The sequence below is a fragment of the Python bivittatus genome, unplaced genomic scaffold (genome assembly GCF_059951505.1).
Source record: "Python bivittatus isolate LINGU-HERP-01145 unplaced genomic scaffold, Pbiv_v1 ctg000590_np1212, whole genome shotgun sequence".
Taxonomy (NCBI): Eukaryota; Metazoa; Chordata; class Lepidosauria; order Squamata; family Pythonidae; genus Python; species Python bivittatus.
This window is the reverse complement of record NW_028277086.1, coordinates 5,112,933-5,129,112: the sequence shown is the minus strand read 5'-3', so window position 1 is coordinate 5,129,112 and position 16,180 is coordinate 5,112,933. Positions and strand designations below refer to the sequence as shown.

The 16,180-nt window shown below is 41.4% G+C and overlaps 1 protein-coding gene across 5 annotated transcripts in view; it reads left to right on the top strand.

Moving 5' to 3' along the window:
- The window catches only part of DENND3 (DENN domain containing 3), a 48,660-nt gene that overhangs the window by 22,593 nt on the left and 9,887 nt on the right, over positions 1-16,180 (top strand). For all 5 annotated transcript variants that reach the window (XM_088148906.1, XM_088148905.1, XM_088148907.1 and 2 more), the window contains 13 exons: positions 765-886; positions 1,824-1,979; positions 4,507-4,603; positions 5,664-5,767; positions 6,415-6,596; positions 7,398-7,919; positions 9,215-9,477; positions 11,527-11,697; positions 12,508-12,637; positions 12,925-13,032; positions 13,501-13,637; positions 14,518-14,678; positions 15,323-15,456. In XM_088148906.1, the coding sequence (XP_088005032.1) occupies positions 765-886; positions 1,824-1,979; positions 4,507-4,603; positions 5,664-5,767; positions 6,415-6,596; positions 7,398-7,919; positions 9,215-9,477; positions 11,527-11,697; positions 12,508-12,637; positions 12,925-13,032; positions 13,501-13,637; positions 14,518-14,678; positions 15,323-15,456 (2,287 nt within the window). The remainder of the gene's footprint in view (positions 1-764; positions 887-1,823; positions 1,980-4,506; positions 4,604-5,663; positions 5,768-6,414; positions 6,597-7,397; positions 7,920-9,214; positions 9,478-11,526; positions 11,698-12,507; positions 12,638-12,924; positions 13,033-13,500; positions 13,638-14,517; positions 14,679-15,322; positions 15,457-16,180) is intronic.

Below are 16,180 nucleotides of genomic sequence, written 5' to 3'. Positions count from 1 at the left end.
GACTCTGCTTGTCAGAAGCTGGCTGTGAAGCACGCAAATGGTGATCACGTGACCATGGGACGCTGTGATGGTCGTAAATGCGAGGATTGGTTGTAAAGTTACTTTTTCAGCACTGTTGTAACTTCAAACAGTTGCCAAACAGAGCAGTTATTAAACGAGGTCTATTTGTAAATCTGTCTTCTTCCCAATATTTGGCAAGAAATGCTCCTGCTTCAGCTCCCTCACTTGCTTACTCTCTTCTTAATCCACTGAGCTCACATCTCACTGCTGCCACTCAGAAGGTGGTTCAGGCCAGAAGATTCTAGAAGGTTGATTTTCTTGCCTATATTTTTATACCACTTTTTCAGAAAGTTGCTTTCCCGACTTGCACCCGCACCCCCCTCCCCGCAAAACAGAGCTCAGGCTCTTGCTGTGGCTGAGAGGGGAGGCCAGATCTGCTGCCCTTCAGCTCTCCAGTCCCAGGGGGACCACCTCTTTTCTGAACCACTTCGTGCCAATGCAACTTTGTGTTTCTGTGGCAGGTGGGATCCAAATTCAGAACTGCTAGCATTGTCCCCATAGACCTCACTGTTGCCTTTCCTTCATTTTGGCAGTTGGGTTTCCAGATCAACAGACCTTTGATAAATAATCTGCATGTAAGCTAAAATTAAATTTGTTTCTGTTCTTAGTTTGCCAAGGGTGACATCTGCCGTAATGCCTAACATCCATTTTGGATTGTTCCTTCTATTTTTAAGTATTAATCTATCTATGTTTTAAATAAACAGGAAGCTGATGACTTAATTCTGATTGACATTGATAATGGCGATATTGTTCAATCCAAGTCCTCTGAAGAGGAGACCAACATTCCAGATGTCCCACTAGAAGCAGCAACTGTTTTTATAATGCGGTAAAAATCAAGATGTTTCGCTTGCTTCCATTATAAGTATCTGAAAAGATCAGAACAGAAGATGTGGCAGGATTCACATGTCACACAGCCCTGGTTTATAGGGGCAGAGTTAATGGCTGAAGCTTAACTAAGATCGTTCAAAGTATATGTATCTAGCTATTGAGCCTGATTAAATTTATCTGTTGGATAAATAATTATTCTGAAAAGTAATGCATGGCAGTGTTTCTCAACCTCAGCAACTTTAAGATGTGTGGACTTCAACTCCCAGAATCCCCCAGCTGGCTGGGGGATTCTGGGAGTTGAAGTCCACACATCTTAAAGTTGCTGAGGTTGAGAAACACTGATGTATGGTATGTAACCATAGCAGGGTGCCGATGGAACAAGGAGTGGGTGAAAATCAATTGTCCTTTCCATAAGCAGAAGTTTCTTTGCTCTCGAGGAAAGCGAGTGCACGTTTAAATTATAAATGTATTTAAAACGATTTTCTGGCTAATTGATCCCGTGAGCGATGCTGGGTACTTTATCAGAATCCTGAATCCAGATATTCAGGAAAGGATTGACGATGGACTTTAAATAAAGTTTGGACCAATCCAAGCTTTATTGAAAGGAACTAATATATGTGGTTCTGCTCCCATAGATTTGCCTGCTTTAATGTTTTGATAAGAGAGGATGAAAAGCAGGGGGACAGCCATCAAAATTATCTTGAGCTGGGAGGAGCGGACCACTTTTTCCATGGCTGGAGCCACACTTTTTCCCTACAAGAATGCTACCACCCCCCATCCCTGTTTGCAGCTGTTTGTTCAAGCAGCATGTCCAAATTCTGTGCAGGCATTTTACCGGTAGATGGAAAAATAAGACGTTAGCATTTTGGAAAAACCTGAATAGCCGTTCTTTCTGCATGCAACAACATTAAGGAGCCGTTCTCTTCTTCCTACAGATCGGAAAATCTTCAGCTACACTATGAGCTCGAACTCTGCCACCTGGGTTCCTCCACTGACTTCACTGAAATGCAGGGGCACCGGAGGAATTGGCAACGGAAGTTGAATACTGAAATTCAACAGATTACTCTGCAGTTAATAGTCAATATCTTTAGGTGGGTGTTGAAAGATTCCTTTCAGCTGCCTTTAGATTGTGTCTCAACCTTGATACTATCTTCTATTCAAAGACTTTAAATGAAGGAATAACTGAGATTTTGAAGGTTATTGAAGGTCAGCATCACACTGAATTTTGAAAAAATCCCCTGGGCCACACTGGGGGCTGTTTAGTGCTCTTGATGCTTCCTGTGAAATCTGAGCGAGAAAGCCATCAAAAAGTGTCTACACCACAGTCCTGAATAATCATGAACTCCATGGGTGTTCAGTGTAGGTTGTGAGGATAAGCCTTTCAATGGCTGTTTAGTGTTGCTAGTTAACCCCCTATATTTCTTACAGCAAGCCTCTTCATGCTTCCTTTTCTCCTGACGCAAATGCAGTGTTTCCTGATTCTTGATCATATTTAACATTCTTAAAAGAAAGAGAACCCAGCAAGTTTGTGTTCTGTCTCCTTCTTTTCAGTCATAATAACTGTGTTGCTATCTTTTGCCTTTACCAAGGCTGAGAACCATATTGGTTTTTAATCAAAGACAGAAAGGAGTTCAGACTTTAATTCAAAGCCCAGTGTTACTGCTGGAGAGAAAGTGAGGGCACGCAATGGAAACTGAGCAGGTGAGGATGAACTGGAGCCAAACCTGCTGGAATAAATGATCAGGAAGTGTTAAATCTGAGCAGGGTCCTAATGCCTGTGATTCTTTGCTGTTGATTCCAAATGTTTTTGCAATAATATTGCCTCCCGTAGGTAAAAACGGAAACTAAACATGCAGGGTGGGGATTCTTGACACAGACAGAAGCTCCTGCTTATAATCAAATCATTTTTTCCAGCTGAGGGTTTCAGGTGCTAAAAAAAAGGATTTCTGTAGTCATAGTGTAGTGCTTTATAATGCGGAGCTAAAGCCAGTGATGTTTTGCCTGCCAGCTGTTTGCTCCTTCTCCCTTTTCTTCCAATTTGGATTTTCTTCTGTTTTTCCAGTTGTCTTTACTATCATTTCCAGTTCACTGATAAGACTGATTGATTGATTATGTGCTATCAAGTGATTTTCGATTCCTGCGGTCACGTGATCAAAATTTGGGTGCTTGGTAACCAGCATGTATTTATGCAGTTGTAGTGTCCCGGGATCACATGATTGCCATTTGCGACCTTCCAAGCCAGCTCCCGACAAGCTAAATCAGTGGGAAACTCTGTGATTCACTTAAAAACCATGTGATTCACTTAACAATCACGATGATTCGCTTAACAACTGCTGCAAAAATGTCATAAAATCAGGTGCAGTCACATGATGCCTTGCTTATTGACCGCACCACTTAAGGATGAATTTTCCAGTCCCTATTGTGGTCATAAGTTGAGGACTACCTGTATCCCTAACCTGTTTTTTCAAGTCTCCCAACGGTGCACTCATCCCCACTGTAACTGAGTCCATCCACCTTGCTGCTGGTCCTCCTCTTCTTCTCTTTCCTTCCACCTTTCCCAGCATTTTTTCCAGCTGAGGGTTTCAGGTGCTAAAAAAAAGGATTTCTGTAGTCATAGTGTAGTGCTTTATAATGCAGAACTAAAGCCAGTGATGTTTTGCCTGCCAGCTGTTTGCTCCTTCTCCCTTTTCTTCCAATTTTGATCTTGCTGTTCGTCACCGAAGACAAATTCCTTGTGTATATTTTATACTTGGTCATTAAAGTATTTGTATTGTATTGTATTGTATTAGACCCTTTTCCAGAGAGCAAAGTCTTTGCATAATGTGTCTGAAGTAGGATAATTTGAGCCTGGTCATTTGTGCCACGAGTGAGATCTCTGGGTTGATTTGTTCGATGATCCATTGGTGTGTTCCGTTGGTTTGATAAGACCAATGATAAGACTTTTTGCAAATTATTTCTTCTTATAAATGCTACCATTGTGTTTTAATGCACAATGGGGAAAGAACATTCCCAGTTTTAATAGACTTTTCTTTATTCATTTATTATATTTATATCTCATCTTTCATTCAGGTGCTCACGTAGTATATACTGTGCTCCCTCCTCCTCTTTCAACAACCCTGTGAAGTAGGCTGGGCTGAGTAAATGGGCCTAGCACTAAGCCATCCAGTGCAGCTGAGGGTTGGCGACAAACTGTGTTTCCTTCCCCACTCCTAGTCCAACACTTTCACCTCTAGCCCACACTGCCTTCTCTTTTTTGAATAACTTGCAATTTCTCTTTTCAAGCCATGTTTAATTACACAGCCAAATAAAACAAGCTCTGGATCCTATATCTATTTAAAAAAAGGTTTTTTTTCTTTCTATATTGTTTTGATGTCTGCCTTGATACATGTTCCTGTAATGTAATTTATACACTTGACCCATTTATCTTCCAAGCCCTAACAAGGTTAGCCAACTGTTACCACCTGTGCAGGCAAAATGATTGTGGAATTAATAATTCCCAGCTTTGGGATTGTTTAAAATACAGCAAAAATGCAGGATGTAAAATTTTATAAAGAGGGGAGGGAGGAGCGAGCTTCGATCGATAATGTTTCTGTTTTTGTAATCCTATTTTATCAACAGAGAGGTGAAAGACCATTTGAACTACGAACACAGAGTATTTAATAGTGAAGAATTTTTGAAAACAAGAGCAATAGACGATCAGCCTTTTTACAGAAAGGTAAACTAGAACTTACATGAATTGTTCTATTAGTTCATGTTGTAATTTTAAAAAACAAATGAAGATTTTGTTTATTTGATCTACCGGTAGTCCTTGCTTAATAATCATTCGTTTAGTAAGCATTCGAAGTTACAACAGTGCTAAAAAGTGACTTATTTAGTTATTTAGGATGTTACATGGCATCCTAAATACTTGTTACTCATAAATTTAGGAGTTATTTAGGATGAAATGTGGCCTGTAAATTTAGAAGAAATAAATCTAACTGCTTATTCATACTACAGGTAGTCCTTGCTTAACAACCATTCATTTAGTGACCATTCGAAGTTACAATGGTGCTAAAAAAAGTGACTTATGACCGGTGTCTGAAGTTATGACGTCCCAGCACCTCTGCGGTCATGTGATCACAATCTGGGTGCTTGGCAACCAGCTCTCACAATGGTTGCAGTGTCCCAGGGTCACGTGATCACCATTTGCGACCTTCCCAGCTGGCTTCCAGCAAACAAAATCAATGGGGAACCACATTATTCACTTAACGACTGTGATTTGCTTAACAACTGCAGTGATTCACTTAATGACCACCACAAAAAAAGGTTGTAAAATCGGGTCCGATACACTTAACAGCTCCCCTCTTAACAACCAATTTTCCGATCCCTCTTGTGGTCGTTAAGCGAGGACTACCTGTATTTTGATTGCTCTCAGTGCTATCACAAGACAGTCAATTCCAGCCATGTGTTCCATTATTGTCTAATCCCAGTTTGATGATTTTGACTTTGAGGATCCAGTTGGTGTTTTTATTGTCTCACAGCAAAAGAAGGTTGGATGAATAAAAAAGCTATGCATGTTCCGTGATACAAGGATGTTTCAGGAATATTTTGTACTTCTCTCCCACGAGAAACCACAGTTTTTGTCTAGAATATAACATACAGACTGTTGCTGTAGCAGTCCTACTTTAAGTATGCAGAAATACAGTTTAAAGGGGAAACTTCTGAAACATTTGATATCAGTGAAAATCTAGCACAATGGAGTTCGTGTTGATCGTGTTTTCTATTGTGTTTTGCAGGTATTAGAAACCTACATGTTTCACTCTTTTCTCAAAGCCCGCCTTAACCGAAAGATGGATGCTTTTGGTCGTCTGGAACAGAGTACCCAAAGTGAAGAAGACAGGTAAGTCTGTTCTGTATCAGGTATTTTGTATTGTTACCTGTATGGTGTACCCTGGATGTACACCGGTAGTTTTGTTTGGGGTTTGATTTATAAATTATGGTGTCAATTGGACATGTAACTCAGTTACACTGAGTGTTAGTGTTTGTGAAACAAAATGTAACCTGGAATTTGTAAAATAAACAAAAGCAGAATATAGGGTAGAACAATCACGAAGTTGCTAGCTCTTAAAGTTGTAGAGAACAGCTGTTCAAACCATTTAGGAAAAGCCCGATTCCAGACTTGGAAAGGACTTTTACAGCTTCTATAAATGTATGTTATAAATTATGCTACTTGGGTATTATTGAGAGTGAGTTTGATGTAGTGGTTAAGACATCAGGCTGGAAACCGGGAGACTGTGGGTGCAGCCCCACCTTAGGCACGAAGCCAGCTGGGTGACCTTGGGCCAGTCCGTCTCTCTCAGCCCTGGGAAGAAGAGGCAAGGACCAACCACTTCTGAAAAACCTTGCCAAGAAAACCTCAGGGACCTATCCAGGCAGTCGCTAGAAGTCCACACGGATATAATCCAGTTGGAATTAATATGTAGTGAGAAAATATATATGTATGTATGTATGTATGTTGTGTCTGTATGTATATGTTGTTTCCTTTAGATTCAACTTAATGGTTGGTAATCCAAGAAGGCTGACTATGGAGAAAATGGTTTCTAAAAGATTTAATCCTCAGTACATGCTCAGCAGGCGCATGGGGATGAGTTTGCCTAACCTTCAAGACATTAAGCCGAAGGATGGTCCAACTAGGAATTCATCCCTTCGAAGTATAAACACTACGCAAGGTAAGAGAAAGAAATGGCTGCTACCATTTGGTGCTTCACTTATTTTAATAGAAACTATGGCTTCTTATGTAACCATGTTGTGGATGGAGGAGAGTGGGAAGTGAAGACTCAGATCATTTGCAATGTGCCATAACAGCTCAGAGAAGAGCCAGACCTCCCTCAGCTCTTTAGGACGTAGACCTAGTCCATGGGGTGCCCACTGGTTTGTGTGTAGAATGATGGAGAAACTATGCAAAGAATTCCAGGGTGCTACTTCATCAGTAGGGACTTTTGTGCTGGGACGTAAGGCTGCTTGAAGAACTGAGTGCTGAGGGCCCATTCCAGAAGGAACATAGATTAGAGCAGGGTTCTTCAACCTTGGCAACTTGAAGATGTGTGGACTTCAACTCCCAGAATTCCCCAGCCAGTATGGCTGGCTGGGGAATTTTGGAGTTGAAGTCCACACATCTTCAAGTCACCAAGGTTGAGGAACCCTGGATTAGAGGATGACATAAGAAGTGAATTCAGAATGCTTGCTTTGCTACTGATTTGCAGGCCTCCAACTTGTTGTTAAAGTACATAGAGGGTTGCATTGCAGAAGAAAAGATCAGATTCAGATCTTCTGTCTTCCTTGACACCTTGAATTGCATCTTTTTTAAAAGCCAGTGTAACTTCCTGCAAAACTCCCTTTATGTACTCTTACCCATCAGTCTGTGGTCTCTTCCAGGAGAAGAAATGTGTGGAAGTTCAAAATGAAACCAGAACATCAACAGGAACCATTGGTGCCTTTTTGTAAACATTTCTTATCTTCTCTTTTTCTAGCTAAAAGGTTGATTTCTAAACCGGTCAGCACTTTCAGGATTCCAGAAATTCACTTTCCGTTGGTGAGTCATGGTGTCCAGTCATACTACGATGACTTTATTAACCATCTCAGCAGAGCTATAACAATTTTATCACCAGAGAACTCTGGACTTTTAGCGAGGTATTTCTACCTTCGGGGACTTATAGGTTTGATGCAAAGGAAATTTCTAAATGCACTTTCGGACTTCCAAAATCTGTACAAGACAGACATAAGGATATTCCCTACTGACCTTGTGAGAAAAATGATAGAAACACTTCCACCGTCGGACCGCTCCCAGGCGGATCAGAAACCCGAACTGAAGCGTTTGATAAGTCAGCTGTTGGATAAACAAAGAGAAATAACCAAAATAGACGATCATGTGAAAAAATTTGAGTTGCCAAAAACTCACATGCAGGTGAATGACTTTGTAAAGCGCATCCAGGAATCTGGGATTGTCAAAGATACTGACACAATCCATCGGCTGTTTGATGCATTAACAGTAGGTAAGGAAAAAAGAAAAGAAACATTTACTCACACGTGGAAGCCTTTGTTAGAATTTTTCAAACATAGATTTTTCTGTCATGAATATAGATCCTCATGCTTGGGTAGATGTGTCCCTTCTTTTTTTTTTTTTAATAGTATTTTATTGAAATTTTAAGATTACAAAGTTAAAAGTTAGAAATGAAAAAGAAAATTGAAAATACAAATTATAAAGAAAAGGAAAAGAAAAAGTGAGATAAGAAAAAGAAAAAAGACATGAAAAATAGATAGCTTCCAATCTATCTCTGGTCTTAAGAATAATGAGTGTCATAAGTGCTAGTTTTTAATACATTAAGTAGGAATAATTCTTTGTCAAAACATATCCCATTACATTTATAATCTAATCTTCAAATCCCCATGTAAGCTTCGCCCCACCTGCATTTTGCAAATAGTCCATCAATGGTTTCCATTCTTTAAGGTAATAATTATTTGAATTTTCTTTTAATAAACAAGTCAGTTTATCATTTTCTGCCATTTCCATCAGTGGGTAGATGTGTCCCTTCTTGGTGCTCAAGAAAGTGAGGGCAAATGAACTTTCCACAAGCCAGCATCATCAACCAGAATGCTGTGCTTGGCTTAATAGCAGTAATAAATTTGCAGTTACGGAAATCTGGGTGGAGGAGGAAGCAGAGCCTGTGTACGTTTGCGCCTGGTTTTTCCTTCTTGCCCTTGTCCTTCACTCGTCCACCCAGGTTTCTCCTGCAACGGCCACATTCCACGTTCCCCTTGATCTGTTTCAGTTTATAGCGTATAGCTGTAAAGACTTTTTGGCACTCAGCACAAGGAGAAAAGAGGAGCCTTTGTGAGTGAGTGGGCGTTGGGGGAAGAGGTGGTCATCACAGAGCCGCTAAGAACAACTGTTTATTTGGAGTGGGATGTGGTTGAATAGTTGGACCTATGCAGGTGTGTCTACTTTTAACACTGAGGCAATTGTGCAAATGAAGGGCATTGAACCTCACCTCAGTACATTTTGTTATTTCCCATCTTTTCCTTCTCGCCTGTTACACATTCACTTTTTGAAGTAGGCTGGGCTGAAAGGATCTGGAGCAACAGCAGTAGAGTGGGAAAAGTAAGGAGACTCCCCCAAGTGGGCCCTGTTCAGTGGTTTACGAATGAAAAACGCGAAGACAGAAATATACAGTATCAGAATACCTCTTAGAATTATCCCGGGCAGCTCCCACCTTTCCCCTTTTTGTACAGCTTGATATACGGGGGATCTAGAAACGTTCATTGTGATAAACGGTTTCTTAATTTTAAGGGCAGCAAAAACAAATTGACCCAGAAACGTTTAAAGACTTTTATAACTACTGGAAGGAAACAGAAGCAGAAGCTCAAGATGTAAACCTGCCACCAAGAGTAATAGAACACCTGGACAAAAATGAATGTGTTTATAAGTTATCAAGCTCAGTAAAAACTAACAAAGGGGTTGGGAAAATCGCACTGACGCCGAAGCGCTTGTTTCTGTTAACCGAAGGAGCTTGTCCAGGCTATGAAGACATCGCAAGGTTCAGAGATATAGAGGTAAGCGGAACAAAAATAGCAAATAACCTGGTCTTTTTTTCCTTTTCCTTATTTATTTTAAAACATTTAAGGAATAGAATAAACAGCTACATAAAAGAAAAAAAAAAGGAGAAAGGCTATAGTGGATGGAAAATAAAATATCAAAATTTCATTGATTAAATAAATAATTGAATATGTAATACTAGGCTCATTATATCATCTTGAGAAATAATTATAAATTGCTATAAAACTCTAAAGATTAATCTGGATGTTGATGTCACCACTATTTATCATTATCTAAAACAAACACACTTGACCTGATGAAAAAAAGAAAAGAAAAATGAAGATTAAAAACAATCACAAACAAAAAACAGTATTAAGTTCTAGATTCCCTCCCATTGTACCCACCTGCTGATTACATCAAATTATTTATAAACATTAAAATTACTCCAGGTTACTATGTTTACATAAAATATTTCCCCCTTAAAACCATCCTCTAAGTGTCTAAGTGTATTCTGTATTGAATGTATACTGTTGATTTTGCCATATCCCAAGTTTAGTTCCCCAATCTGATATAGTCAGCAAAGGGCAAAATATTAAGGATGCTTAATATATATATATATAGTGTTAGCAATTATGAGGCTAACATTGATTCTACTCGTGTTTCTGTGGTATTTTTGGCAATTTGTTCAACTTTGTTCCATAGCACTGGAAAGCCTTCAAAAGTGCTGTAGTCCAAGTACAGGTAGTCCTCACTTAATGACCACAATTGGGACTGGAATCTTGATCGTTGAGTGAAGCGATCGTTAAGCAAGACACCCGGGTGACTGCTTCGCTCAACAACTGCAATCCGGGCACTCCTAGTTGCAGTCGTTAAGCGATCTCCTGGGTCGTTAAGCAGACAGAGTGAAAGGGTTGTCTGCTGAAGGATTTCAGCTCCACCCTTTTGCTCTCAAATGTTCCTGCAGACCACTGAGGGGTTTCCCCTCCTCTCTGTGCACAGAGGGGAAATCCTTCATGGGGTTGGAGGAATGGAGCTCAAATCTTCAGGATTTGAACTCCATTCCTGCAGACCACAGAAGGATTTCAGCTCCCCTCCACTTGCAACCTTCCCTGCCAGCTTACCTGTTGACTTTCTGGGGAAGCCAGCAGAAAAGGTTGCAAATGGCGATGACATGATCGTGGGGCGCTTGGCAACCGGTCATAAATGCAGGCTGGTTGCCAAGCATCTGAAATGTGGCCACATGACTGGAGGGAGCGTTGTGACAGTTTATGACAGCCAGAAGTGCTCTGTGGGCCGTAAAGCACCCTTTCCAAGGCCATTGTAACTTCAAACCGTCATTAAATGAACAGTCATTAAGGAAAGACTACCTGTATGTAAGAATGATTCTCCAGGCCCCTTGATGTATCCTCAGCACCCTGCTGAGTCTTGAATTAGGATCTCCTTCCATAGCCACCTGGATAAGAATTTGCTGTTTAAAATAACAGGGTGGAGCTAAATTGTGGAAGTGCTTCATTGCCCCAACTTTGTTCTTATAGATGAATTTAATTCCTTGTGGGGAAAAAGCATCACTAATGATTTTTCCTTCTGGAGCCTCTCAATTCAAGTGCCAGCAATGATGGATCTGAAGAATGCTCCCTCTGGGTTGAAATGTATCTTTGATCTTGGCTTAAATGTGGACAGGTCCACAATTCCAAACCAGTAAAATAACTAAAGTGAGCATTCGTCATTTCTGCTCTTATACATTGACATGCCTGTGCAAATCAGGATGTGTCCCTCCCATAATGGAGGGCTGGGTCCAGTGGGCCCTGGCTTGAGGGAGAACAGTTCTGGAGCACTGAAAAATGCAGAGCAGGCAACTGAGGGACTTCCAGATGTGTTAGAATCTAACTCCTCAACAGGCTGAGCTCGTGGTATTTGTAGCAAAAACATCTGGAGAGCATCAAATTGCCTTCTTCGCCCCATGAGAGTTTGGGGGAGGGAAGGGCCACGAGAAAAGATGCAAACGGAACAGTGTGTTGCCTCATTGGGGTTTTCAGCTCCCTCTTTTCTGTGTTTTCTTCCTGCAGGAAGTGAAGAATACCACAGTTACTTTTCTGCTTCTCAGGATTCCTACCCTGAAGATAAAAGTCAAGTCCAAAAAGGACGTTTTTGAAGCAAATCTTAAGTCCGAGTGCGATCTTTGGTACTTGATGGTGAAAGAGATGTGGGCTGGGAAGAAAATGGCAGACAATCACAAGGTTAGGATGTTACACTGGCAGTGGTTAAAAAATATTTTTATGCATTTGCAATCTTCTCATATTTAACGTGCCATTTCCAGATGGCAAGATTAATAATTAAGCAAGCAGAGCAACTTTCATCCAAGGCTTCCATATTAATGAACTTGACATCTCTCTCTGTAGTTCAAACAACTGTTGGAAAAGCTTCATATCTGCAGTTCTTCCCACTTTTTCTTCCTTGCAACATTTATGTTCCTGGATCTGATTTTATCCTGACCCAACACAAGTAACATCAGAATCATAACATTACAAAAATGGCTTTGTAGATGAAGTAACAAGAAATGGAAGGGCACCAGGAGCAGAATAGATAGTTTCTGAGTGTTCAGTTTTCCAAGAAATCTCCAAGGAGTGTTTTTTTAAAGTTGTCAAGTATCACATCTCCCTGGATTGTCTCAAGCAGCTCCTTCTGCTGTTATTACCCAATTGTATTGATTAGCCTTTGGATCCAAGGAGTTAACTGATTACATTCAAGATTTTGATTGAATTTGTCTTTTTCAGGACCCCCAAAATGTGCTTCCACTCCCCCAGAATGCAGAGTTCTAGTTTATGAAATAAATTCTTCATTTTTGCATTCAGATTTGGATTTATGATATACAGAATATTCTATGTTAAGTGGCACTGCCAAAGAACTTCATACATGGTCAAGTGTAAATGGGGGGAAATGTGAAAAATGGAATCTTGTAGACACAGTATGGGCAAGTTGCAATCATGGTTTTGTTCCTCCCTCCCTCCCTCCCTCACCCACCCCCATCCCACCCCCTCCACTTTCAGGATCCACAGTACCTTCAACAAGCACTTACCAATGTTCTTCTAATGGATGCGGTAGTAGGTGCACTGCAGTCCTCCAAAATAATATATGCAGCTTCAAAGCTATCTTACTTTGACAGGATGAAGAATGAAGGTGAGCTGGGTGATAGTTAGATACAGTCTTTTGGCAGGGTGAAGTATGTGATCCTCTTTATACTCCTGTGTTGGACTGTAGCCCCAATGCAGAGTTGCGAGCGACCATTATGTCTCCTAGCCTGGCCTTGTTATGCCGGAGACCAGGGGCTGCTGTGGACCATTCAGATGGTTTTCTCTATGGAGACCTTAGAAAAGTCCAATCTACCTTCTCTCAGTTCTGTCTGTAAGTTTTTCCTTTTGGCCCTATAAAAACCTTTACAAATGTATGTCTCCTATTTGGTCCAGTGCCCATGATGGTTCCCAAAACAACGTCTGAAACACTAAAGCACAAGATCAACCCATCAGCTGGTGAAACTTTCCCACAAGCAGTGGAAGTCTTGCTTTATACACCAGGTATGGAATTGGAGGTGGCTTCACCTCATGATGTAACCTACTCTCCACTCTACATTTATTAGAATGGGGGTATACTGGTTTCTCAACAGCTGTCCCAGGTACTGGTCTAGGCAGAGACATGCCTAAACCCATCCAGCTTCACAGCTGGGAGGGGAGATTGGATCCCTGGCTCGTTACTGAAGGCCAACGTTGAGTCTGCTGTGGGATCTGTTCAGAATCCAAGCTCTATGCTTTATAAACATGAGAAGGTACTTCAGCAAAAGATGTCATCATAAAGGAGCAGGGAAGATGCTTCGGTAGCATTCCTTGATGCAACATCAAAAGTGTTGCTGCAGTTACTTTCAGTTGCCCGTTGTACAGGCTGGACCAACGGGGTTGACAGCAGAGCCTTCTTGGCTAGTGCAAATCTTGGGAATGCCATTTTTTTTCATTGATTTCAAGTGTGTAACATACTTCTCCAATTTTTAGGGCAGCTGGAACCCACAGAAAAGCATGGAGATGCCCATCCAAAATTATGGTGCGCTTTGAATGGGGGAAAGGTGGTGGTCTTTGATGCATCAACGTGGTCTCTACAGCACTGCTTTAAAGTGGGGACCTCTAAACTGGTAGGTGACATTGACGGTGGAACTATCACAGAAGTTGAGTTTTAAAATAATATTTAGACATCTTTCAAACTTCTCAAGTACCTACCCTGTTTTTATTGTTTTCATTTGTTTTAGCAGACAAGGCTTTACATTGGCCCATTTATTTTTACTTCTAGTACAGCGTTTCTCAACCCCAGCAACTTTAAGATGTGTGGACTTCAACTGTCAGAATTCCCAGCTGGGGGAATACTGGGCATTGAAGTCCACACGTCTTAAAGTTGCTGAGGTTGAGAAACATTGTACTAGTAATACAATTCCTTAAGTTGATAGTAGGTTGCTGATTGGCAGGAAAGGCCAGGAGTAGGCAAGGAGTCTGTGGTGAATGTGCTTTCCCATACAGTGGCCTTCCTTGTTTAATGCCCTAGGAGGGGAAGGACCACGTGTACTTCTCCGGCCTCTCCTGAAGAAAACCATGCTTCTTCTAGGGATCTCCCTCTCTAAAACGACATGCATGAAAGCAGTTACATGCACTGTTCATAATTAGTGGAAGTTTCTGCTCTGGAAAACACTCCATTTTAATTAAGAAAGATCAGCTGCTGGAGAATTGGTGACTGGGTTCACATCTCACGCTAAGCTGTAAATTATGGTTTATAGGGAACAGAGGTTGTATTTACACAATCCAGGCAACTTAGGGATATTAGGTTGAACAGCCCTCCTCCCATTATATCAAGCAATATATTGAAATAACTAATGTATTGAAATAACTAATATTCCCCATGTACAAGTAGATTAATATATTTTAGTAAACAGAAGGGGGGAAAAGTCAAGTAGGCTCTTGAGAATTTTTGCATTACATGACTGATCCTTCCTTCCTCCCTCCCTCCCTCCCTCCCTCCCGCAGAAATGTATGATAATGGCAGAACAAAGTCAAGTTTGGATCGGTTCTGCAGATTCCGTCATCTATTTGATCAACACCCACAGCATGTCTTGCAATAAGCAACTGAATGACCATCGCTTTGAAGTTGTGGACATCATTGTGGAGAACAGAGAGACTGTACCCAGGTGGGTGGAGGACACAGGGGTGGCCCTTATTAAAAATCCAGAGGATGAACATCAGGAGGAGCCAGTGGCAGGATTATCTGATTTAGATAGTCTAGAACTGGCCGAGGACTGGTCTGAGTCTCAGGTGCAGGTAGCCTGGGGACTCCTTTCTGCGATGGTGTAATTTCCAGCCGAATGGTCTTTGAATGAATGCTGAGAGGTGCAAGAGATTCTCCTAGCTGCCTTTAAAATGTCCTGAAGGGCCTGGAAAGTGGTTCCTTACAAACCAAGAAGTTTAAACTTTTTAAAAAAAAAATCAAAGAGTTTTAAACTTTCAAAACACACTGCTTTCCAGTGTTCACAGTATGTGCAGGTGGACGATACCTAGGTAGGACCATTTTATAATAGGGGCAAGCCCACTGGGCTGGCTTCATCAGTTCTACCACAAAATCTACGTTTCCCAAAGCTGCCCTTAAGCCATTCGGGCAGTGTTTCTCAACCTTGTCAAGTTTAAGATGTGTGGACTTCAACTCCCAGAATTCCCCAGCCAGCCAGCAGAAGTTATTTGGGAGTTGGACTGAAGCCACAGTAGAGATTGGATCTGCCGTGCTGATTTTTACGTAGGTGTGTAAGGTGTGTCTCTTAACCCCTTGCCCTTTGAGCAGCGAGGCGTATTCCTGCAGCGTGGACGGAACGGTGATCGCCTGGAACATCAGCACGTTGAGAGTGAACCGCCGATTCCAGCTGTCCTGCGAAATGGTGACTTCGATTCAGTTCTACAAGAATCGGCTTTGGTGCTGTGAGTTTTCTGTGTTGCGCCTGGCTGTCTTCTAAAATACTTTCCATTAAAAGGGCACTGCTTGCCTTGCATCCCAGCCAGTGGCCTCTTCCATCTTGCCATGCTTTTCCTGGCAAACCAGTTGTGTAGACTGGTGTGCGTGGGGGGGGGGTTTTAGACAAGACCTTTTTAAAGTCAAGATGCCGGCAGCCACAGATGGAACCTCCCTCCTTCCCTCCCACCCAGATTCCCCTATGCGTAGATCACCTGTGGCCTTCTGAAACACAAATGGGATGCTTAAGTGCATTGCCAGAGACCATTACGGCGATAATTTTCCTGCATAAGCTACAGAATTGACAGACGATGTAATAAGAGTATCAGGGTCCTCCTGTTTGATAAAGAGAAAGTCTCTGTTGAGTTAACTCCTGATGACTTCATGGACACATCCATGCTGTTTTCTTGACAGCAGTACAGAAGTGGTTTGCTTTTGTCTTCCTGGATGTCTTTTTACTTCCTTGTCTATTCTATAGCCCTAGGATCTCCTGGTGGTGTCCCATCCACCAGGTCCAACCTTGCCACTTTTTGAAACCGAAGTCCTGCTTTAACAAGGATGCTAATTTACCACATTTTAGAAATATTAAAGCCATGTCTGTTAAAGCAAGGAAAAGTAGAAATAAAGTTTTTATTGTGCAACCACCCGGTTTCATTCCCATGATTTTACTGGATGGCATTAAGATCGTATTTA